This window comes from Pelophylax lessonae (genome assembly GCF_965119305.1).
Source record: "Pelophylax lessonae genome assembly, chromosome: 1".
Taxonomy (NCBI): domain Eukaryota; kingdom Metazoa; phylum Chordata; class Amphibia; order Anura; family Ranidae; genus Pelophylax; species Pelophylax lessonae.
Window position 1 is genome coordinate 289,049,131 of NC_138768.1, and position 25,128 is coordinate 289,074,258.

The following is a 25,128-nucleotide window of genomic DNA, read 5'->3' on the forward strand; positions in this document are numbered from 1 at the left end:
AGGGGGGTGGGGAATGATGATTAAATTGGAGAAAAACTCAAACTGTCATTGAGGCCAGGTGATTTGGTCACTTCCAGCTCCCATATCCACCCCCTCTGTTGCTGCTGGGACCTACCTCTTCTACCCAATAGCTCAAGCATCCGGGGTCCCTGTTGCATTGCAAGCAAACATGACGAGCAATGGGGGCTTTAAAATGATACATTGAACTTTCGGAAATGTGATCCTCTAAGCAGTTGCGGACAGTGCAGGTGGTCTTCCCAAGATAGACAAACCAACAGGTGCATAGAATGACATATATCACCCCCATAGTGTCACTTGTTGATTGCACCTGAGGGTCCTTCGAGTGGGCAAGACCACCCTATCTATCTCTACCATAAAGGGACAGTAATCACATATTCCACATTCCAATGTGCCATAGTGATTCTTCCTGCCTTCCATGTGCCATATTCTTCATTCCTGCTTTCCATGTGCCTTAGTGAACCTTCCTGCCTTCCATGTGCTTTGTTGTTCCTTCCTGCCTTCCATGTGTCATAGTGATCTTTCTTGACATCCATATGCCATAGTGATCTCTACTGCCTTCCGTGTACCATAGTGATCCTTCCTGTCTTCCGTGTGCCATAGTGATCCTTCCTGCCTTCCATGTACCATAGTGATCCTTCCTGCCTTCCATGTGTCATAGTGATTCTTCCTGCCTTCTATGTGTCATAGTGATCCTTCCTGCCTTCAATGTGCCATAGTGATCTTTCCTTCCTTCCATGTGCCATAGTGATCCTTCCTGATATCCATGTGCCATAGTGATCTTTCCTGCCTTCTATGTGCCAAAGTGATCTTTCCTGGCTTCTGTTTGCCATAGTGAATCTTCCTGCCTTCCATGTCTCATAGTGATCCTTCCTGCCTTCCAGGTGCCCTAGCGATCCTTCCTGCCTGCCATGTGCCATAGTGATCCTTCCTGCCTTCCATGTACCATAGTGATTCTTCCTGTTATTCATGTGCCATAGTGATCTTTTCTGCCTTCTATGTGCCAAAGTGATCTTTCCTGCCTTCCGTGTGCCATAGTGAATCTTTCTGCCTTCCATGTCTCATAGTGATCTTCACTGCCTTTCATGTGTCAAAGTGATCAATCCTGCCTCCCATGTGCCTTAGTGGTCCTTCCTGCCTTCCATTTTCCATACTGATCCTTATTTTCTTCCATGTGCCGTAGTGATTCTTCCTTTCTTCCATGTGCATTAGTGATCCTTTCTGCCTTCCATGTGTCATAGTGATCCTTCCTTCCATGTGCCATAGTGATCCTTCCTTCCATGTGCCATAGTGATTCTTCCTTTCTTCCATGTGCATTAGTGATCCTTTCTGCCTTCCATGTTCCATAGTGATCCTTCCTTCCTTCCATATGCCATAGTGATCCTTTCTTCCTGCCTTCTATGTGCCTTAGTGATCCTCCCTACCTTCTTTGTGCCTTGGTGATTCTTCCTGCTTTCCATGTGGCTTAGTGATCTTTCCTGCCTTCCATGTACCATAATAATCCTTCCTGCCTTCCATGTGCCTTAGTAATATTTCCTGCCTTCCTTTCATGTGCCTTAGTGACCCTTCCTTCCTTCCTTTCATGTGCCTTAGTGATCCTTTCTGCCTTTCATTTGCCAAATTGATCCATCCTGGCCTCCATGTGCCATAGGGATCCTTCCTGATTTCCATGTATCATAGTGATCCTTGCTGCCTTCCATGTGCCATAGTGATCATTGCTGCCTTCCTTGTGCCATAGGGATCCTTGCTGCCTTCCATGTGTCATAGTGATCCTTGCTGCCTTCCATGTGCCATAGTAACCCTTGCTGCCTTCCATGTGTCTTAGTAATCTTTCCTGCCTTCCATGTACCAAAGTGATCTTTCCTGTGTTCCATGTACCATAGTGATCCTTCCTGCCTTTAATGTGCCTTACTGATCCTTCCTTTCTTTCATGTGCCTTGGTGATCCTTTCTGCCTTCTATGTGCCAAATTGACCTGTCCTGCCCTCCATGTGCCATTGTGATCCTTTCTGATTTCCATGTATCATAGTGATCATTGCTGCCTTCCATGTTCCATAGTATTTCTTGCTGCCTTTCATGTGCCTTGGTGATCCTTCCTGCCTTCCATGTGCCTTGATGATCCTTCCTGCCTTCCATGTGCCTTGGTGATCCTTCCTGCCTTCCTTGTGCCTTGGTGATCCTTTCTGCCTTCCATGTGCCATATTGATCCCTTCTGCCTTCCATGTGCCATAGTGATCCTTCCTTTCTTCCATGTTCTGTGGTAATCTTTTCTGCCTTTCTTCCATATACCATAGTAATGTTTCCATCCATATAACAGTGATCCTTCCATCACTCTTTCTCTCCCCAAAGATTGGTTCACACTGGAACACAGTGCTGGAAGGGCGCATTCCATGTGCATTTCCCGCACTGCATGCTACAATGCTGTCCTTGTGAGATGCAAATGGGTGCCATTAATTGTTAAGGGCAGCATGTTTGCAGCCACCAAACCACATGTTACTGCAGAACTATGCTGTTTCATGTGATACGATTTGAAAATGTTGTGCTTTGCAGAGTGCCCTCATTCACCTGAATGGGTCGCAGTCAGTGGGCAGTAGTGCCCGCCAATCCATCAGAGTATATAATTCCTGCTGGAGTCACAAAGCAAAGCATTGCAGCTGCAGCATATGTACACCCCAGGCTGCTGCCTCTGCAGCTAAGAGGGGAGCACTCGGTGAGGCGGTAAAACCCTGTGGTTGAGCCAAGGTTTTACCACCACTACAGCCACTAATGTGAATTAGCCCTAAGTGTTATGTTGCATATTTCTGACAATGCTGCGCTATACACAGCAATTCTAACAGAATAAAGGAATTTTGCGGTCCCTTTCATGGGTAGTGAAGTTCCAAGAAATGAGCCACTGCCAGCATGCCCCAATTGTTCAGGATGGATGTGCAAAGAGATTCCACTTCCACTCCGATCAGCAATTTTTCCTCTGGGACCTCAGTGTTTTTAGTCAATACATGTGTCTTGTACGTATGATGGTGAAGTAGGTATGTCTACGGTTATACACTTTCAAGAGCCAGCTCTATACAACGACTTATCATATTTATTCAGGCTGTACTGTAATTCCTATAGTGTCTTACCACTTTATATTGCTTATATCCCACTGTGCTCACTAGCTAATACAGGATTATAGGTCCGTATACATAGGCACATGCATTAGGCTCTTTGTCTCTTTAGTAAGTATACTTTATTTCCCTTTATTCTACAGGGTAACAATCAAGATTGTTTTTCTTCACGTTGAATGTGTGTTTTGATATTATTATATTTTGTTTGATTTTCCAAATGTTGGTGGGATTCCACATAACTTTTTAACTAAATTAAATAAACTTTATTGCATATTACACTGCTTGATTGATATTCCCTACTATTTTACAATGTGTACTATACAGTTGTTCCTTTTTTTTGAGCTTATCATTTAGGCAAAAGCACCATATCATATACTGGTGAGTCAGTGAGTATTTTAACCCCTAAATTGCCTGGTGATATTCACAATATTTATAGTGACTGTATACAGAAATTAGGCCCAGCTTCTGTTTAATCATCCTTCTTTAAGCCACTCCCACTGTTAGGCGCAACACAACCAAAGCCAATCCCACTGTTAGGTGCAACACAACCATGACCATGATTTGCTACTATGTGCTACACGTGCTGCAGTACTTTATTTTTTGTCTCAATCCCCAGGCTCCTTATGTCCTTCATAACCCTCTATTTTAAGCCCTCCATCTATTTTCAGTATATACAAAACCAGATGTATCGGAAGTATTTTTTTAAATGATTGTGTTTAGGTTTATATGAATCCCTGAGACTCCAGCTTGTGGCACAGCAATCAAAGCATATTTATAGGTACAAGAAAGCCCAGGTTTTGTTTAACTATGGCCCTTAAGCCCCTTTCATGTTTGACCACACCCACTTTTTGGGTTACTATCCCCCTGAAATGTCCCTCTTTCTCAAGTTCAAAAGTTGGGAGGTATGGTAAAAGCATGTTATATCTTCTTGGTGGTAATAGAAAATTCTGCCTCATGTAAAGCATTTCATTGATCTGTAGCACTATTCATTTATGGTTTAATTGTGTACTTTCTAAATTAGTTTACCCTGCAATCTCAACATCACCATACCTCTAAAAAAGTTATTTATAGCATTTGTAAAGGTTAATAGTTTTTTAAATAGCAAACATGTTGTACTTACCTGCTCTATGCAATGGTTTTGCACAGAGCAGCCCCGATTGTCCTCTTTTCGGGTCCCCTGGCTCTGCTCCTGCCCCCCTCCCGCTGAGTGCCCCAATAGCAAGCTGCTTGCTCTGGGGGAACTTGTGCATGCTCACTCCCGAGCTGCCTCTGTGTGTCCATGAGACACAAAGATGCTGTTCAACCCCACCCACCGCTCTTTCCTCACTGGCTGTGATTGACTGCAGCAGGAGCCAATGGCTCTGGCTGCTGTGTCTCAGCCAATTGAGGAGGGAGAGACATGGGAGAGCTTCTACTCTCGTGTACATCGCTGGATCAGGCTCAGGTGAGTATAGGGGGGGCTAAGGGGGGAGCTGTACACTGAAGGTGTTTTACCTTTATGTATAGAATGCATAAAGGTAAAAAAAAAAACTTCTGCCTTTACAACCACTTCAAAGGAAAACAAATGCAGCTCTGAAGCAATTTTTTTAACTCCACTTAAAAAAATATTGTTTTAAAATTCTCCCTGATACCTCCCAAACTTAGACTAGCTTCCTTTTTAGGGGACCTTAGGTCCCCTCCAGCTCTTCATTCTCCCTAGGACTTCTCCAAGTGGGTTGAGAATGACATTGTCACCTTAAAGTCTTTGACACGAGAGCCCCCATTTTGCTCTTTTTCCACCCTTCAGGTGAGGTATTCTCTACCTCAAATGGAATTCTCTAAGTATTTGCAGGTCAGACATTTTTTCTCCACTCGCTACTCCCTGGAGGCACGAATACCACCTTTGAACATATATGCGGATTCTCCTCCAGGGATAAGGGTACAATTCCTATTATGTATAAATACCTTAATGAAATAAATCTCCCTGCCAAATCTTCAGCGATGCTCAGATAAGAGGGGGAAACAGGACAATAAATTTCCCCTGAGGATTGGTTATACATGCTTTTTCAATATGCACAGACGCTCAAAGTCTATAGCTCTTAAGGAAACAGTTGTTAAGCTCCATACTAGATGGTATTACACCCTGTCCAAACTATACAGGTTTTACCCCTCTGCCCCAGAAACTTGTTTTTAGAGCCTGCCCAGACAGAGGCACACATCTGCATATTTTCTGGAGCTGTAGGGTTATTAAACTAGTTTGGCAGAGGGTGTCTTCTAAGATCGCTCTAATTACAGGGATGAAATTGACTCTGACCCACCAAATGTGCTTTTTTTTTGCTGAGCTACAAGAGATGCCCCCTCTGAACAAAATATTGTCTCACACCTTATTCAGTACAGTTCACTGGGCTATTGCACTACACTGGCGCACCCCAAGTGGGTACACCATACTTTTATGGCTACTATGACGGTATATAATAGAAAATGGGAGTCCTGGTCTGCTTATGGATATGTGGGTGTGTAGACACATGGATAACAACTTAAAAAAAAGGAGGCATTACTGTGCGGCTTGATCTTTTAGAAAAGCAACTAGGCTGGTTTAGCCACCATTTCGACTCTGCACAGAAACTAGATCCACATATACAGTATGTGAACACAGCCTAATCCTGCTCTGCACATGCTCTGCATTTTTGACATTTTTTGGGTTTGTGCTGAAAATCAGAACAACTAGAGGCCAATCTGTTGACAGCCTAAAGATTTACTACTCTTTAGGGGCTCTGGGCTTCAGCAAAACGGTAGCCTCTGGCAAGAAGAAACAAGAGCAATGTCAGAGGCAATTTACAGCACACGCAAATTTTGGTAGCATAATTAGTTATGTGGAATGTATGTTCCTTGCTACAGAACATTATTTTTTATCAAGTTGTTATGGGTAAAGTTCTGCTTTAAAGTTGATCATTCAGTCATATATAAGAAATAAATGCTAGCTTTGTTTACATTTTCTTTGTATGTGCACTCCCTTGCATATGTTTGGGTATACAAAGTTATAAATCATTAGCTTCTAAGTAAAATTTGTGACATTTTTTTTTTAGCATATTAGGTAATGAACTTACTGGATGAGGTATGTATCCAATGAACGAAGAGCAGATTATTATTGATCCACTCCTAATGGAAATAAAACTGAGTATTATGTGCAACGCCGCATACAAATGTATGATCATTAAGAAATGTATAAATCTTTGTTACTGGTTAAAAATATTTGCAAATGGTTAAATAAAATTACTCATATCACAAAAGAATTAAAAATGACAGACCAAGCAATTATGCACTAAATGAAATATAACAAACTCATTTTTTAAACAGATTTTTTGGAAAAATGTATTTAACCTTATAAAGGGAGAGCTTAATATTGCAGAATTATAATGATCATATGATAATCAGTTGTATTTATTAGTTACTATGTATATATTCTTATAATAAAACAAAATATTTGAAACACTGGTTTTCATGTGAAATTAATAAAAAAAAGAGAAAAATTGTTACCCTTGTTTCTGGATGTGAGGTGCAGCAAGCTTTATCAAAAGGAAAGTTGATATTACATTGATATGGAAAACCTAGCAAACGATACAGAGAAATTATCAGTACATTTTGTTTTAAGAATTATGTTTAAATTCAGCAATCTTTACTAACACCAACTATTTCCATAGCCCAAATATTAAAGTAGAAATCCAGGATTTATCCTCCACTACCACCACCACCACCTGCCCCTGTAATTTTATTTTAAAAACCAAAAAAAATAAAAATGTTTATTTCAATTTTAGATAGAAAAGGAAAGATTATAACCCCTTGTTCAGCCTCACTGTTATCATGGACCCATTAGAGAGATTTCTCCTTACTTACTGTCGATATTGACAATCATTTTTAACAGAAATGAAGGGGGAAATCTGCAACCGGGACACAGACAACAATACAAAGCTGATAGGGTTTCCTTTCTTCTAATACTCAACTATGGAAAACATTTTTATTTCTAAGTTAGAGTTTCAGATTTTCCCTTACTTCCTGTCTGTTGAAACCATTGTCACTGTAACAGTAATTTAGACAAAATTATCTCTAATGGGTCTGAGATGGCAGTACAACTCAGAAGGGGTTTAAACCTTTTTCCACTCATATTTTGGAACAAATAAAAACAAATACATCTTGATTTTTTGCATGTTGGTCTTTTGAGGAGTGTTTAAATGATACAATTAAGATGCTTACCATGTTCTTTTTTTAGAACAGATGACATTTAAAAGTTGTGTATGAGCATTGCTTAACTATAATTAAATTCCTCATTTTAGAATTTGTTTGCTGTAGCAAATAAAGGGGACTAGGTATGGTCTAGAACCAAGCCTAAAAAGTATGTAAACCCAGCATTTCATATTCCTGATATGTGTCTTTTGTACCATGTACTTGTATGAAAGTGCATTCGGTTCTCTTTGTATTGCTTCCTTTGTGTGAAACCCCTGGTCTTCCTGCCAGTCCCTCCACTTCCCTTTAAAAATCTGACTGCACTAGGCATGAGAGCACAGTATGGTCAGTTCTTTAGCTGTTATGTGAACTCAGTGTTTTTTTACTAAAGATGGAGAGGGATCCCTGACAAAGTCACGTGTCTAGTGATGCAACGAGTAGGAGGAGCCAGTGATGTAACACTCAGCTGATCGAGTACGATGACGTACTAGGAAGTTGTGAAGCCGGGGAGCCGGTCCACCAAGAGAGACACATATTTGCTGACAGGAGTCACATTGCTCAAGCACTCTGTACCCAATGTGAGTGTTTTCTTTAAATGGTTTTAATGTTTAATACATTTTTAATGATACTACACTGTGAGGCACTTTCTTTCACGTGTGTGATCGTGGAACTGCACATACTGTCTTATTGCAAAGGAGTCTAGAGGAAGTTAAAGGAGCTCTAGATGGATCCTTGAATTGATTACACACTGCGCATTCCCTTTGTGCTTCAGGTGAGCGGCTATTGCACACAGAGGTGTTTTTGTTTTTTTGGTGATATAAACTCAGCACATTGAACTGTTTGTTTTTATCAAGGAGCACTGCATTAATTTGGCTTTTTAGTTGCCGTCATCACATAAATATACCATTGAGAAGCATTGTTTATATATACAGATTAATGGACTTGGTTCACTGCATGTTTGGTTCTTTATTGTGGTCATGCACATTTACAGTATTATACATTTACACATTTTTGTTTGCCTTATGACATTTGTCATTATAATTTATGTTTTTTTTTTTACCTATTTGTGATCAGTATGTGTTCACACTATGAGTAGCACACCACTTTTCTTATTTTTGCTTAGCAGTTTTAATGCATACTTGTATCTGGTGGGAGCTGCAACTCACTTTGTTTTTTTAGTCATCACACAATATCCAAAGCAGCGCACCTTTTATCTATTTTCTGTTTTTCTTTAAACTTTTATTTTTTAGACGGGGCTCCTGTGACCCAGTTAAGGCTCCTGTGTCCTGGTTTAGCCTTGGGTTATTTTCCCCACCCCTTATTTTCCTTTTGGCACTGCTTTCGGATGTCCCACAAGTAATGATTTATGGAGCACTGTGTCCATCGATGAACGATAGAGAAAATGGGATTTTTGTACTTACCGTAAAACGGAAAATTGTTTCATACTTACCGTAATTTTCCTTTCCTGGTGCCTATCCATGGCAGCATACTAGTGATAGAGCCCCGCCTCTACTCCTCCCTCAGGACTAGTGAGTAGCATAAAAGAAAGGCCCAGCCCCCTGTCCCATCATTCTCTGTCATATAGAATACCAAGGGTGGGAGCATATGCTGCCATGGATAGGCACCAGGAAAGGAAAATTACGGTAAGTATGAAACAATTTTCCGTTTTCCTGGTGCCTCCATGGCAGCATACTAGTGATAAATAACTAGCAAGACAAATGGGTGGGTAATGCTAAATATGCAAATCTTTAATTGGGCAAAGACATGGCTGACTGAATAGTCCTTCTGCCGAACTCTACAGTTGTAAGCGACCCTGGGTCGATACGATAATGTTTGAAGAATGTATGACGTGATGACCATGAGGCGGCCCTGCAAACCGTCTCTAAGGAAACGTTGGCCCTTGCCGCCCAGGAAGCCGAGACTGCCCTAGTAGAATGAGCTCTTACTTGTGAAGGTGGAGATAGCCCCTTGACTTTATAGGTTTTCTGGATGAGTTTGATGATCCATGATGATAGAGTCCTTTTGGTGGACTCTTTGCCCCTGTTTTTCCCAAAGGGGATGACAAACAAACTGTCAGATTGTCTGAATGAACTTGTGATTTCCAGATAGGCTCGAAGAACTCTAGAGATGTCTAGGTCGTGCTGAGTTGCATCCGCGTTTTGGAAAACCGGAAGGGCCCAAGGTTCTAGAAGATGGGAAGAGGAGGAGACCTTGGGGATGAACCCCTGTCTAGGGCGAAGTTCAACCCTGTCCGGAAAAAAGGTGATGTGATCCTCACTTATTCCCAGGGCATGTAGCTCGGAGACTCGTCTGCCGGAGGTGATGGCCAAGAGGAAGGCAGTTTGTAATGACAAATTCCAAAGAGAAGCCTGTTCCACTGGAGAAAATGGGGGGTTGCAAAGAACTTCCAGGACCAGGGAGAGATCCCACTGTGGAAACGAGCGTCTAACGGGAGGGCGAATTTTCAACACTCCTCTTAAAAAGGTAACCACTAGAGGATCTTCGGCCCATCTCTTGTTGGTTGCAGCCGAGATTGCCGCTACCTGTACTTTGAGGGAGCTTAGTCCCAATCCTAAATCCAGTCCTGTCTGTAAGAAGGCTAAGACTTGAGAGGTAGAGGGGAGGACGGGGTTGAAGTCCTGCCCCGCGGCAAACGCTAGGAATTTGTTCCACACTTTTGAATAGACCGCGTTGGTAGAGGGCTTCCTGGCTTTCAAAAGTGTCGTGATGACTTCAGGGGTACACCCTAAGGCCTGAAACCTTTGCCTTTCAGTTTCCAAACCCGCAGATCTAATCTCTGCGGGTTCGGATGAAATAGTCCCTGCTGGGACAGTAGGTTGGGAAAAAGTGGAATCCTGATGGGGGGTTCCACACTGAGATGGATGGCTAGAGGGAACCATGGTCTCTTCGGCCAAAAAGGGAGTATCGCCAGGACTTGTACTGATTCTGTGAGAAGTCTCCGGAGAAACTTCAGAATCAGTGGGCGGGGAGGAAAGGCATAGGCTGTCGAGAAATTCCACGGGCATGTCAGGGCATCGACTGCTTCCGACTGAGAGCAGGGGAGACGAGAGTAGAATCTGGGCAGTTTCGAGTTGTCCGGAGTGGCAAACATGTCCACTTGAGGAGGGTACCAGAGGTTGGTGATTTGGAGAAAAACTTGTGGATGTAGGGACCACTCGTTGTTGTCTGCGAACCTCCTGGATAAAGCGTCTGCCACTGTGTTCAGCTGGCCCGGAATGTAAACGGCCCTGAGATCTCGTAGGTTCCTCTCTGCCCACAGCATGATGGGTTCGACCTCTCGGAGGAGGGTCCTGCTGCGAGTACCTCCTTGTCTCAGCAGGTATGCCACTGCTGTCTTGTTGTCTAATCTCAGGAGGACTCTGTGGCCTTGGAGGAGGGGTGCCAAGGAAATCAGAGCTAGAAATGCCGCTCTTAGTTCCAGTACATTGGATACCACCACTTTGGTTGAGTGGTACCATCTTCCCTGAAGCTTGACCTCCCCGCAATGGGCGCCCCATCCGTGCCCACTCGCATCGGACGTAAGGATGGTCCAGTTGAATGAGCCTAGGTGACGGGGGTTGGCAAGATTTTCCTTCTTCGTCCACCAAAACAAGCTTCTGCGCATTAAGGCGGTCACTTGGATTTTCTGGGAGAGGTGTTGTTTTCTCCATTGTGACAGAAAACCTGTTTGGAAAAACCTCAGGTGCCAGTGGGACCATGGCACCATGGGAATACAAGAGGACATTGTGCCGACTAGACTCAGACACTGAGAGGCCGTCAGATGAGTACTCCGAATTACAGTGAACATCCTCCGTATGATAATATCCATCTTCTGGCTGGGTAAGGACACTGTCCCCACTTGGGTATTGAACATGGCTCCCAGGTAAACCATCTGTTGTGTCGGAGACAAGTTGCTTTTTTGAAAATTTATGAGCCAGCCGAACTCCTGTAAGGTCTGAAGGAGAATTTCCCTGTGGGATCTGAGTTGATCTGGATTGCTTGCCAACAGGAGAATGTCGTCTAGATAGTGGTACACTCTCAACTCCCTTTCCCTGAGGGGGGCTAGGACAGTTATCAAGGTCTTGGTGAACACTCGCGGAGACGTGCAGAGCCCGAATGGCAGGGCCTTGAACTGAAGGTGTATCTCGCCCACAGCGAACCTCAGAAATCTCTGATAAGTTGGGAAGATTGGGATGTGCAGGTAAGCATCTTGTAGATCGAGAGATATCAACCAATCTCCTGGCTGAATGACCTGAATGATAGTTTGCAGGGATTCCATTTTGAAGCTCTCGAGTTCTATATATCGGTTGAGCCTCTTGAGGTCTATCACCGGCCTCCAACCTCCCGTCCTTTTTGGCACTAAGAAGAGTGGAGAATAGAAACCGGTGTAACGCTCCGCCAATGGAACCGGTATAGCTGCACCTTGAAGCTGAAGATCTGTCAGGAATTGGGATAATGCCAATGCTTTTGATGGCGAGGTTGGTATTCTTGACTCCTGAAATGATGCATGAGGAGGAGGATGAGCAAACACCCACCGGTGACCCTGATGGATTGTTGACAGAACCCAGGGGTCCTGACAACGCGAAGCCCAAATTGGGATAAAAGCCTGTAGCCTGGCTCCGACTGGGAGGGGTTGCGATCTTCTGGCGTCAAAAAGGCTTCGTTGCCTCCTGGGGAGTGGTGAAAGCCTTGGTTTTGCGTGTGTTCAAAAAAGAGGCCTGGGTGCCTCTCCAGGGTCTCCTGTTATCCCTGTTCTGTCTGGTTTGCCTAAAATCTCTGGAATTTGAGGGCCGGAATCTAGACGAATAGACTCTTGTTCTCTTGACTTTCCTGTCTTGTGGCAGGAGACCAGACTTGCCTCCAGTTACCCTGGAAATGGTCCATTTTTTCTCCGAAGAGGGTTTTGCCGTCGAACGGAATCTTACACCAACTCTGTTTGGACGCAAGGTCGGCTGTCCATGGTTTTAGCCAGAGGGCCCTTTTGGCCATTACTGTGTGGAGCATTGATTGTGCGGAACAACGTATGGTATCGATGGCGGCCTCTCCGATGAAATCGGCCGAAATTTTCAGTTCCTCCAGTGCCTTGACAATGTCTTCTCTAGGGACATTTTGGCGTAGCGCTGTCTCAACATTTTCTGTCCAAGCCCTGATGGCATTGGAGACAGATGTAAGGGCAATAGCCGGTTTACAGGCTGCGCCCGAGGCCAGGTAGCTCCTTTTTAGGTCCAGATCTATTTTCCGATCTAGCGGATCTTTCAATGATGCTGCATCTTCCATAGGTAGTGTCACGTTTTTGGCGAGCCGAATGACTGCAGCATCCACCACCGGCATGGAATTTAATGATTGCGCTTCAGCCTCGGCTAGAGGGTAGAGTTTATTAAGACGGCCCAATGAAAACTTTTTATCCGTCTTCTTCCATTCCTCTTCGATAATCTCTCTTATCTCGCCCATAAGAGGAAAGAATACTTGTTTCCTCTTAAGGAAGGGAAAATATGTTTTTGACTTAGGAGTGGGTTCTTCAGGATCCTCCCAGGCAATTGCTGTTTTAACTGCCTGAATAAAAGGTGGGATTAAGGCATAGTTAAAGCCTGACGGGTCCGACTCCTCTATGGATTCTTCTGAAAGGTGACCTGAAGATGCCTCTCCAAGTAATGGAGCCGCAGCGCGTGAAGGGTTTAGCCCAGAGGGGCCTGGAGCGCTATCATCCCTGTCCGGAACTTGAGCTGCAGAGGGAGCCGCCTGTGCGGGTACTAGAGTTGTCAACTCCGAAAGGGAATCTTTCATTGTCTGCTTTAGCAGATCCACCACTTGTTGGTTTTCCAACTCCCGGTTGGCTGCGTAGTCCCGAAAACAGTCCTGGCAGACTAGTTTTCTAGGTAAGGGTACTGCGCCACAAGCCCAGCACTTCTTCCTTGATGAATGTGATGGCGGAGAAGGAGAGCGACGGTATCTTGACCTAGATCTTTCTGAAGATCTAAAGTGGGAAGATCTTGATCTGCGATCTGGACTGTCATGGTCGCGGTGCCTCGAAGACTTCCCGGATCTTTTGGAGTGTGTTGGGCTGGAACAAAGGACACTTGTTAGTCCATACAAGCACTCTTTTCCTTCTTACTTCAATACTTACAGAAAGGTGGTCCCATACCTATTGTGAGGATCTTGGTTACGTGATGAGTGGCTCATCGTAGGGCGTTGCAGAAGGACCGGCTGTGAGAAAAAAACGCAAGAAGGAAAACAGAAAAAGGGAGAAGAAAAGAAGGGCAAAAAAAAAAAAAAAAAAGGTTTTATTGAAGACAAATAACAACTGAATAAATGGAAATGATGACGGAGGAAAAAAAAAAAAAAAAAGTATTATAAAATGCTACCTACCAAGGGCTTTAACAAGTCGGTAGGAGCAGGGAAAGATGCTGTCTTTCGGGTGGACAGCAGGTGGAATGGCCCTTTAATAGGCAGAGCAGCCTAAGAGAGCACAAAACCCCTCCCCTTAGCTTCTGTGGGAACTCAGGGCAAAATTACACCTGGTTCCCACATCCAAGATGGCCGCCCGAGCCTCAGCCGTACTGCGCATGCGCCCGCGCATGCGCAGACCGTTCCTCGTGCACGGCCCTACTCCCCGCCCTACGAGGCGGTCCGCAGAGACGCCGAGACTCTGTGGAGCAAGGGGCGGCCTCGATTTGCATGGCGCTGCAGGGGGAATCCCAGGACTGGGAGCCATGTACACAGGATCGGATGTTTTCATAGAAAACTTAAAGGGACAGGCTGAAAAGGTAAGACAAAAGGCAAGAAGGGAAAAGAAAAAGAGGGAAAGAGAAGGGGAAGATGACAATGAAAACGAACACAAACAAACAAACACACAAATAAGAACTGGGAAACCTAAAGGGGAATCCAAGCTGAAAAGAGGGAGAAAAAAAAAAAAAAAAAAAAGACGGTCCTTGTGCAAAATCCTGCAAAGCCAAACATTTAAAGATTTTTAAAGAGACAGTAGCAGTATGCGTTCCTATGAGGAAACACTGCAGTTTTTACCCCAAAGATCCACAGAAGGGGGTTCCCGGCCTTATTAGTGCTTTGAGCGACCCAAGAACCGAGACTGCGCACAGGAGAGGCTGAACCCGGCGGAAAGCTGCCTGGAGGCAGAGGTATGGACATACTGCTTATTCTTCACCAGTCAGGAAGGTATGAGGAAAAAAAGGAGAATGATGGGACAGGGGGCTGGGCCTTTCTTTTATGCTACTCACTAGTCCTGAGGGAGGAGTAGAGGCGGGGCTCTATCACTAGTATGCTGCCATGGAGGCACCAGGAAAATCCTTTTCTCTGAGTTCTCCGAAGTACACAGCACCCACCCCTCTATGGAGTTCTTATACTGCTTTCTACTAAACTTACCTAGAGCAGAGGGGTTTATATACCAGCTGAGGATGGCCCATGGGTGTAGCCAGGTGTATTTTGTTCTGCCTAGTCCTACTCCTGGAGGAGGCAATAAAGTTATGATTTATGGAGTGCTGTGTCCGTCGATGAACTCAGAGAAATGGATTTTACGGTAAATACAAAAATTCCATTATTCCACAAATGCAATAATATGAACATCCTCTGTTTTTGATGTGTCTTCCTCTATTATTCAGCAATTCTCATTGAGTAATTCCTGTATTTCCTGAATAGTACCTCCTGCCTGATCTCTATGCACAGGGTGACTAGTCCCCTTAAAGTGGTAGTTTTCCCAAAAGCAAACATTTATTATATTGCATTTTCCCAATTCTTAGATGGCAGTTGTTTAAACATTATTTCTTTGCCTATTGTTATCACACAGTTTTCTTGCCCTGGGTTGATCACCTGAAAGGTATCAGCCGTGACAAACAAAATTCCGCCTAAGCTGATCTCACCCCATGTGGTTGCTGTTTTCTCCTTGGAGCCTCCATGTTTAACTCCTCCCTTGATAGTGGGTCTGTGGCAAAGGCCTATTCACGCGCACGTGAGTATCTTTGCCTTTAAATACAGGTGTACGCCACATGGAGGGCATGTTTGAACATGATTGGCATGCATGTGGACACCATTTAAAAGGAACTGTTTCCAACGCGCTAGCCATTGCTGAGGCTGAAGGGGAAATAGAGCAGCAGCAGCAGCTAGGTTGCAAGAGTCACTGTGGGTGTATGTTACTGGCACAAACAGATCCTGTATCTTGGGATAATCAGTGCTGTATGCGATAAGCTGTATAAGCTTGGCACAAGCCTTGGGTACACTAAAGTTAGTACCTCAAGTTTGTCTTGCTATAAAGCAATGTCTGCCCCAAAGAGGGCTGGGGGGCACAGTTGGAAGGGGCACTGTGATGCCACCATCAGGCCTTGAAGGTCCTAGCCATGCTTCCTCTGTGTCTACTCCCCCCTGAAGAGCCAGAGGCGACTAGCCAATCTGAGCCATTACAGTTGTCAGGCATAGTAGCTACCCCTGGTACTTCTGCCGCAACCTACGTCACTAAGGACAATTTGGCATCGACATTAGGCAGCCTTGAGGGTAAGATTGCTGACATGTTTGCAGCATCACAAAGAGGGAAGAAAAGTGATAGATCCCTGTCACCTGACCCACCCCCTGAATTCAGTTCGGGATTGGGTAGAAGATGTGGAAGAAGTAGCTGATGATGACCCTATCGAAGGTCAAGCTGAGGTTTCCCCTTCTGGGGAGTCAGGGTTAGTGGAGTCTGTCAGCCTCTCAAACCCAGTGATTGTTAGTCCAGCTGAGGGCTCAAAGAGTGATAATGGAGTTTCCGGAGAACAAAAGGTTCAGGAGTTTTTACTCAAACCTGTTCTTAATCTCCAAACTAAGTGGGGATTTGAGACCTATTCTGGATCTCAAAGCTCTAAACCAGTTTTTGAACATTCATACTTTTCGCATGCAGTCAATTCATTCAGTCATAACCTCCCTGAAGGGAGAGGAATATCTAGCATCCATAGACATCAAGGATGCATATCTTCACGTGCTTATATTCCAGGCTCATCAAAGGTTTCTGCCCTTTGTAATAGAAAACCATAATTTTCATATCTGGACTATCTATTGATGATAGATCGATCGGCTTCGGCTCTAAGCTTCTTCCAGACAGTACAGTTCCAAGAACGTCTAGGTTGGATACTGAACTTGGCAAAGTCAGCATTACAGCCGGTCCAATGTCTAGAATATCTGGGTCTTCTTGTGGACACTATACAGGCAAAGATATTCTTGTCAACAAGAAAGGTCACAGACCTGAAGGATCTGGTTCAGTCCGTAGTAAGGTTGAGATATCCTGCTATGCGTCTTTGCATGATATTTTTAGGGAAGATGGTGTCCGTATTCGAGGCAATTCTCTATGCTCAATTTCATGCCAGACCCTTACAGAACAACATTCTGTCTACATGGACCAGAAGGGTTCAGTCTCTGGACTGGTCCATGTCTCTGGTACCAAGAGCATGTCCATTTGAATTGGTGGTTGTTAACCAGAAATCTGGAGAAGGAGAAATCCTTTCTTCCAGTGACATGGAAAGTGGTGACTACAGATGCCAGTCTCTCCAGCTGGGGAGGGGTTCTGGAGGAAGCCACTGTCCGGGGAAATGGTCTTGGGGAGAGAGAGGTCTCATCAACATTTTGAAAATACTAGCAGTCAGTCGGGCTTTGAAATACAGACTTCGGGGTCACCCTGTCAGGGTGCAATCCGACAATGCCATGGCCATGGCTTATATGAACCTTTAAGGAGGCACAAAGAGTCAGTCGGCCTAGAAAGAGGTGGAAATCATCCTATCCTGGGCAGAAAGGTTTGTGTCATGCCTGACGGCAGTTTTTATTCCAGGAATGGAGAACTGGCAGGCAGATTTTTTGAGCCGTCAACAGATGTTTCCGGCGGAATGGTCCTTACACACCGAGATTTTTCAATCAATCAGCAATGACAGGAAAGCTTACCTTTTTCTTGTCACTATCCACACAGCTGCTGGCAGCTCTGTTCCATCTTTCTCTGCCCCTCTCCTGCCCCTCTCAGATGCATACCTTAGTTCCTAGTGGCCAAGGACTTGAGGACACTATCAGTTTTGGACCTGCTTGTACACAAATATAGTTCTGCAAGGCACACCCATGTCACACCCTATGCCTGATGCCCTGTGGATCCCTCCTTCTGGCTTGCAGATAGTGGATCTTTTTTACTGGCGTACAATGATGTCACTAGGAATCTAGATAAGATTATGTCAGCCCAGGAACAAGGAAAACAAATATAGTAGGGCCATCTGTACATGAGAAAAGGAAAATCTGGTTGCAAAGAAATGAGTAGCCCAGTGTTCAGCTTTACATCCAAGGTAGAGAAATGTATAAAATGAAAATGGGTATTAGAAGGCCAAATTGGATCTGATACCAAAAAGACATTGAAACTAAATAATAATATATAATCTACTACTCTTCATTATAAACGTATAACCCCAGTCCTTTTTCTTGTCACTCACCTTTTTCCACATTTCCTCAGTAGTTTTGAAAAGTGGACCAATGAAAGGATTCACAGCAGCATTACAGACAAGGATGTCAATTTTTCCATAAAGCTCAAGTGTCTTAAATAAAAAGGGATAATATGTTGTAAAACATTTCTCAGCAAACTGGGCAAAGTTCTATTTGTAGGAGGTTCATACACATAAACAAAAATATCCTAAACCCCAACATAGCACTTGTTGTTTTTTTGCTTTCTTTTAGGCCCCTTTCACACTAGTGCGACTTGTCCCGCGATTTTGGACCGCAAAATCGCATGACAAGTCCTTTTCCATTATTTCTTGAAGTCGCACCGACTTCAAAGTAGTTCCTGCACTACTTTGCCACGATTTGATTGAGTTTTGAGCCATAGCCATAGCCATTGCTTTCAAAATCGCGGCAACGTTGCGTCAAAATTGCGCCGCAAAATCGCGGTAAAATCGCTTTGCATAAGTGTGAAAGGGGCCTTAATGCAAGTTTGCAAGATTTTATTTTAAAACAATGGTTGGGTAGCTGGGTACTTCCATGGGGGACTTGTACCAATGCAACAACAATGAAATAAATAAATAAATAAATAAATACATTTTTTTCATTACCATTTAAAAGAGAGAACATTAAAAATACACAAACTCTTTAAATAACATGTTTGGGGATTGCTTTAAACCTGAGTGTGAAGTTGTGCATCAGTACAATGTACTCCTTTAACCCTTTCGCTGCCAGGCCCTGTGCTCCACTTTTAAACTTAGCTGGCCAGGCCATTTTTCCAATTTTTCATCTGCTTTTTTATTTTTCCCTTACAGCTTTCAGAGTTTGTTAAAGACCCCCCCCCCCCCCCCAAACCATATATTTTCTGAAAGCACATGACCAGTAGAATACAAATAAGGTGCTACTGATTTTTAGGGCACAATGACATTTGGGCAAATGTTTATCAAAACAATATTTTTGCTAAAAATACACTAAAGTCATTATTAGCAGATAAAAGCACAGCCCATGTTACAAAATTTCTGCTAAATATAAAAACTAGTAACTTGTATTGAGTTAATAAATAACCGATATTTGTAAATTTTAGATTGCGCCTTTTTGCGAAATGGTGAAAATCGATCATATGCAAAAAAGGAAATATCCAAATTTCTCAAAAAAATCTAGAGGTTTTCATTGTTTCCTTACAGCTTTCAGAATTTAAGACCCCCCCCCCCCCCCAACCATATATTTTCTGAAAGCATATGAACTATAGAATAAAAAGGAGGTGCTACTGATTTTACCGCCCTGCAATATTTGCGCAAATGTTTATCAAAACGATATATTCGCTAAAAATTCTCTAAATTCATTTTTAGTGGATATAAACACAACAAAATCCCTGCTAAATTCCTACTAAATATAAAAAATTAACTTGTATTGAGTTATTAAATAACAAATATTTGTAATTTTTAAATTACTCCCTTTTGCAAAATGGTGAAAATTGAATGTACGCATAAAATGTAAAGAACCACATTCCTCTAAAAAATCCCCCCCCCCCAAACCATACATTTTCTGAAAGCATAGGACCAGTAGAAAAAAAGGAAGGTGTTACTGATTTTTAAGGCCTTAAGATATTTGTGCAAATGTTTATCAAATCAATATTTTCGCTAAAAATACACTAAAATCACTTATAGCAGATACAAACACAGCAAATTTTACAAAATTCCTGCTAAATTCCTATTAAATATAAACCCTTAACCTATATTGAGTTAATAAATAACAAATATTTGTAAATTTTTAATTGCACCTTTTTGAGAAATGGTAAAAACTGAACGTACACAGAACTGTAAATAACCAAATTTCTCTAAAAAATCTGGAGGTTTTCATTTTTCACTTTCAGCTTTCAAAGTTTTTAAAAGAGGTAGTATAGTATGTATACTAGAGGTAGTATAGTATGTATACTATACATTTTATGAAAGCAAAGGGCCAGTAGAACAAATGAAAGGTGCTACTGATTTTTAAGGCCCCGCGATATTTACGCAAATGTTTTCCAAAACAATATTTTTGCTAAAAATGCACCAAAAGCTAAACCTGTATTGAGTTAACAAAATACTGAATATTTCTACATTTTAAATTGCGCCCTTTTGAGAAATAGTGAGAATCGGACGTACACAAAACTTTCTCTACAAATCTGGAGGTTTTCCTTTTTCACTTACAGCATTCAAAGTTTATAAAAGACCCCCTAAACCATATATTTTCTGAAAGCACATGGCCAGAAGAATAAAAAGAAGGTGCTACTGATTTTTAAGGCACTGCTATATTTGTGGAAATGTTTATCAAACCAATATTTTCGCTAAAAATACACTAAAATCATTAATAGTGGATTCATACATGCAAAATGTACAAAATTCCTACTAAATATAAAAGTTAAAACTGTATTGAGTTAATAAATAACAAATATTTGTACATTTTAAATTGTACTTTTTTGTGAAATGGTGAAAAATGAATGTATGCAAAACTGTAAATAAAAACAATTTACTCTAAAAATCAAGATGTTACCATTTTCACTTAAAGCTTTCAGAATTTGAAAAGGAAAAGTCCCCTCAGGCACGGTTCACACTGGTGCGATGCGCAAAACCCTACAAATTCAGTCCCTGTTTCTGCATTGCACCTGAATCGCCGGCAGTTCACACTGCCCTCTTCGAATTGCTGCGGGTTTCAATACAGAGTTAATGGCACCCTCAGATCGGTTTGCAGATCGCAGTGCGAACTGTGATTTTGGACAGGAATCAAATTGCATGGGTGTGAACCCCCATGCGATCTGATTCTGGGGAAGACAAAAAAAGGATCCTGCATGAGTTTGGTCCGAATGCGATGCAAATTCAGCCATATAGTTTGTATGGCTCAATTCGCATTGCACAGACATTGCATGTGATCTGCACAGCAATGCGATGCGAATCACATGCGATGTCTAACATCGCACCTGTGTGATCTGGCCCTCAAACCAGACATTTTCTGAAAGCAAATGATCTAAAGAATAAAAAAAAGTGCTACAAAATTTTTGAGTCCCGCAATAATTGCACAAATGTTCATCATATTGCTATTTTCACTAATAATACACTAAAATCATTAATAGTGCACATAAATACAATGTAACTTGCAAAATTCCTGCTAAATTACTACTAAAGCTTTGTTCACATGTGGCATACTAAAGTATACAGAGGGCCATGTTTTCCTGCACAAGGATGCACAGGTGTTCTGTGCATCCCTGTACAGGCAGTCCCATGTATGTCAATTGGGATGAAACGGCTGCACAGGCATAGCTGCTGTTCCCAATCTGACATCCATGTGGGTGTGGGTGCATGACCCTGAACGCAGACAGTGTGAGCTCAGGGAAAATTGGGATCGACGGCTTTGTTCTTGCAGTTGCTTCTTCCCAAATTACCTCAATGGGACTGCCTGCACAGTGATGCACGTAACACCTGTGCATCCCTGTAAAAGTACACTGTGTATGCCCGGTGTAAACAAGGCCTTAAGCCCTTTTCACACAAGCAGAACGATCGGATCTGCCTGTCCGTATTTAAAGCGCCCCCCAATCAGATGACCCATTTTTTTCAATGGAGAGAATGATGTAAATGGACATGTGTCTATTTACACCCGCCTGCATCTGATCCGATCCAGTCCACTAAAAACAGTCCAATGGGGATCCCATTCCCCATCCATCTAGCAGATCGGATCAGATGGAAGTGGACAGGGAAGCGGCGGTGGAGGGAGGAAGGGTAGGTCACATTTTAGGTTAATAACTCTAATCAGCGGATTGTAAACCGCTGAACTAGAGTCTGAACTAGAGTCTGAACTAGGGTCTGAACTAGGGTCTGAACTAGGGTCTGAACTAGAGTCTGGACTAGAGTCTGAACTAGAGTCTGAACTAGGGTCTGAACTAGGGTCTGAACTAGAGTCTGGACTAGAGTCTGGACTAGAGTCTGGTTATAAGTTCATTGTCATTGAAGTGACCATGAACTTATAGCAGGGGGAGAAATGAGGTCCGTACGGCTGCAAGCAGTGCAGTAGGTCCGTACGCCGTACAGACCTAGCAGTGAAAGGGTTAAAAGTACAATTTAAAAAAAATAAATAAAATAGTGCCACTAAATTACAGATCCACAGCCTGCTGTTTTTTTTTTTTTTTGTAAATAAAGTGGCTTAGGGATCACATGTAGCTTCATTGAATATGGTAATGCAAAATCTGACAAATTGTAAATAGGCTGGATTTGGGTCGAGCTCATGTTCAAGCCAAACCCAAAGATCATCCCTACTTTTCACGTTAAAAACATTGGAGAATCATTTGTGGGTGTGGGAAAATATATAGAATATACAGTTATCATTTGTTAGTGCATGTGGGTTACACAATGCAAAAAATAGAATATTGCCATAAATAATAAGCTTCTTACTGTATATCAAGTGTAATAAAATGGAAATAAATACATTTTGGCATACAAGTAAATTATGAAACATTTTTATACAGTGTTATAAATGTAGATTTTCTGATATGATTCCCTAATCTATTAATATAATTGTTCCAAAAAACACTTTTATATTCCTGTGTTGCTTTCTTACAAATAATTATAGTAAGCCACCTTGTGTATATGTATATATATATAAATTTTTTTTGTTCTGATAACATGCTATACTCACAGATTTAAACAACACAGAATACATGACTTCTTTAGTAAATCACTCCTTATTCATTTTTGCACCTCTTACCATTGCCACTAGTTTTTCCCGATCTTTTTCATTGCCCACATGACATTGAATTCCAGAAATGCTTAGTCCTTCTTCTTTCAGCTGTTGGACAGCTTTATCCACATTTTCTGTCTTACGACTGCATAAAAGAACGTGAGCCCCATCTTGTGCCAAACGTCTTGCTATAGCAAAGCCAATCCTAAATGTAAAGAGTAAATAAGCATAGTGAATGTGACATTGCAGGTGAATCCACCACTTTAACACATGCACCAGGAATTTTCACCTGCAGTGAAGGATTAGTGAATGTCACATTCTCTGTTTTATGAATATGCCCCTATGGTGTATATTAAAGCTCATACAAAAGAAAAATGCATTAAAAAAATTCAGTTAATAAATAACTTCATGCAGAGTATTATTAAATGTTAAAGTGATTGTAAACCCACAATTGTTTTTAACAAACATGTCATGCTTACCTGCACTGTGCAATGGCTTGGCACAGAGCAGCCCTCTTCCACTTCTCTGGTCCAACGCCTGCACTCCTGTTTCCTCCTCCCTGCAAGCCATTTGTTATGGGGGCATTTGTGCGCCCATTGACAAACAGAGCACTGCTTGGCCCTGCCCCCTGACTTCCTCTTCACTGGCTATGATTGACAGCAGCAAGAGCCAATGGCTTCTGCTGCTGTCTCTGAGCCTATGAGGAGGGAGAGAGCGGAGCGAGTCACTGCTCTTGTGCACAGCACTGGATCAAGATTAGTCTTAGGTAAGTATAGAAGGGGCTGGGGGGGGGGGAGCTGCACTCCAAAAGTGTTTTACTTTAATACAGAGAATTACTTAAGAGAAAAAAATCTTCAGCCTTTAGAACCACTTTAAAGCCCAACTCTAGGCTGCTTTTGAATGTAACAATGCAGTGGGATTCCCAACACAAATGCTAAATATTTACCTTATTTCCCACTCCCCTAGCAGCTGGCACTTTCCACTACAGTCTGATGTTATGAGCTGTGGGCGGGCCCTCTTCAGCACTTCTTACAATGCAGGACTTCTGCATTGTATGTGATGACATTGGAGAGCTGTGAAGCAGCTTCGGGAGGACTGCCCACATAAAGAGGAGGCCACTTTTGTAATATTAAATAACTGATTGGATATTTTTAGAATTTCTTTTACATACCCATATGTTGACCCAGTCACAATGGCCACTTTATCTTGCAAGGGTTTTTGATTTTTCACACTTTCATTTGATTTGATCAGGTAGTTTTCTGGAGACATTTTCTAACAGCTGTTATAAAATATCTGTAATAAAAAAAAAAAAAAAAACTTTATCTGCACATCAAACTAGCAAAAAAAAAAAAAAAAAAAAAAATGTTTACCTTTGTTTATAGCAATAATAGTGTAGTCTCACAATTTGTAACATCACCACATTATTCTTTATTGTTTTTTTAGCACAAATAGTAAACTTGATATACAACCCCCACTTTCTTACACTAGAAGGTAGAAATAAACATACAGAAATAAACATAAAGAAAAATAAATAATAAAACAAGCAATGCATGCTAAAACAACATTATCATAAATTAAAAAAACATATTATTTATTTAAAAGCTTTATGCAAGTGCAGTACCTTTATGTGTACATGAATTTAGGTCCAGATGGATCTCCTCAATGCTCACAAAAGAAATGAGAAAATCCCCAGCTGTCTACTTTAATACCTTAATAAAGGGCTGAATTAAAAAAATGTCTCTTCACTTGCCAAGACGACATAGCCTACACCCTAATTGTTAAAATATGCATCAGTGATTTATGTGAAATTAGATGGATCACGTTTAGTATTAAGGAGAAAAAAAATATTTTGCAATAAAAGTCCTATGTTGGTTAGACATTCTGCATGACATAAGCTTTGTTCAGGAGACCCATCTTACCAACAGGAAGGATACAAATTGCCTCTATAAACTACTCTCAAACACACCTAGCCTCGACAGCCTGTTTGGTTCGCACCAGAACTTTCGAACATCACGGAAGTTCAGAACTGAATAACGAACCCCATTGAAGTCTATGATATTCAAACTGGAAAAATCAAAAGTGCCCATTCTGAAGGCTTATGTGCAAGTAATTGGGCATACAATGGTTATGGGGGTTGGGTACTGCATTGGGGGGACATGTATCAATGAAAAAAAGTTGATAAAAAATTTCATTTTTAAATGAGCAGTGATTTACTGATGCTTAAAGTGAAAGCATCAAAATGAGAAATAACAATAAAAATGAAAAGTTCCTTTCAATATAGTGCCTGGGGGGTCCCCTTAGTCTGCCTGTAAATAGGCACATCTGCACTGTGTAAAGAAGCTGCTACAGCAATAATTGCATTTATAAAGCCAAAAAAAAAATATGACATTTTCCCTGCAAGCTTTCTTTATTTTGTCATTGGCTTGGGGAGCCAGTCTGTATAATGAGTCCACAATGTAGTGCCATGGGAACAAGAATAGACATGTTTTGGATAAATACTGGTGTCTCTTCTGCAGACTGGATAGAAGTAACAGGTGCAGAAAAATTGGTGTTTGAGTGTCAGAGGTGCTTTCACACCGTAACCCTATAGAGGTACTCTTGATGAAAGCAAGAATTGCTTTGCTGTCAAAAATGTAAATGATATGCACCTGTCAAAC

At 42.1% G+C, this 25,128-nt stretch overlaps 1 protein-coding gene across 1 annotated transcript in view; it reads right to left on the reverse strand.

Annotated features, from left to right (window-relative positions):
• LOC309566161 (dehydrogenase/reductase SDR family member 4-like) overlaps window positions 1–23,769 on the reverse strand; it is a gene marked incomplete at its 3' end in the record, with an annotated part of 87,810 nt that extends 64,041 nt beyond the window's left edge. Inside the window, exons 1-5 of the mRNA XM_082271222.1 lie at window positions 23,643–23,769; window positions 22,499–22,676; window positions 17,764–17,865; window positions 6,638–6,708; window positions 6,208–6,259 (exon numbers count right to left, since the gene is read on the reverse strand). Of these exons, the coding sequence (XP_082127348.1) occupies window positions 6,208–6,259; window positions 6,638–6,708; window positions 17,764–17,865; window positions 22,499–22,676; window positions 23,643–23,740 (501 nt within the window). The 5' untranslated portion in view covers window positions 23,741–23,769. The remainder of the gene's footprint in view (window positions 1–6,207; window positions 6,260–6,637; window positions 6,709–17,763; window positions 17,866–22,498; window positions 22,677–23,642) is intronic.
• Window positions 23,770–25,128: the final 1,359 nt, after the last annotated feature.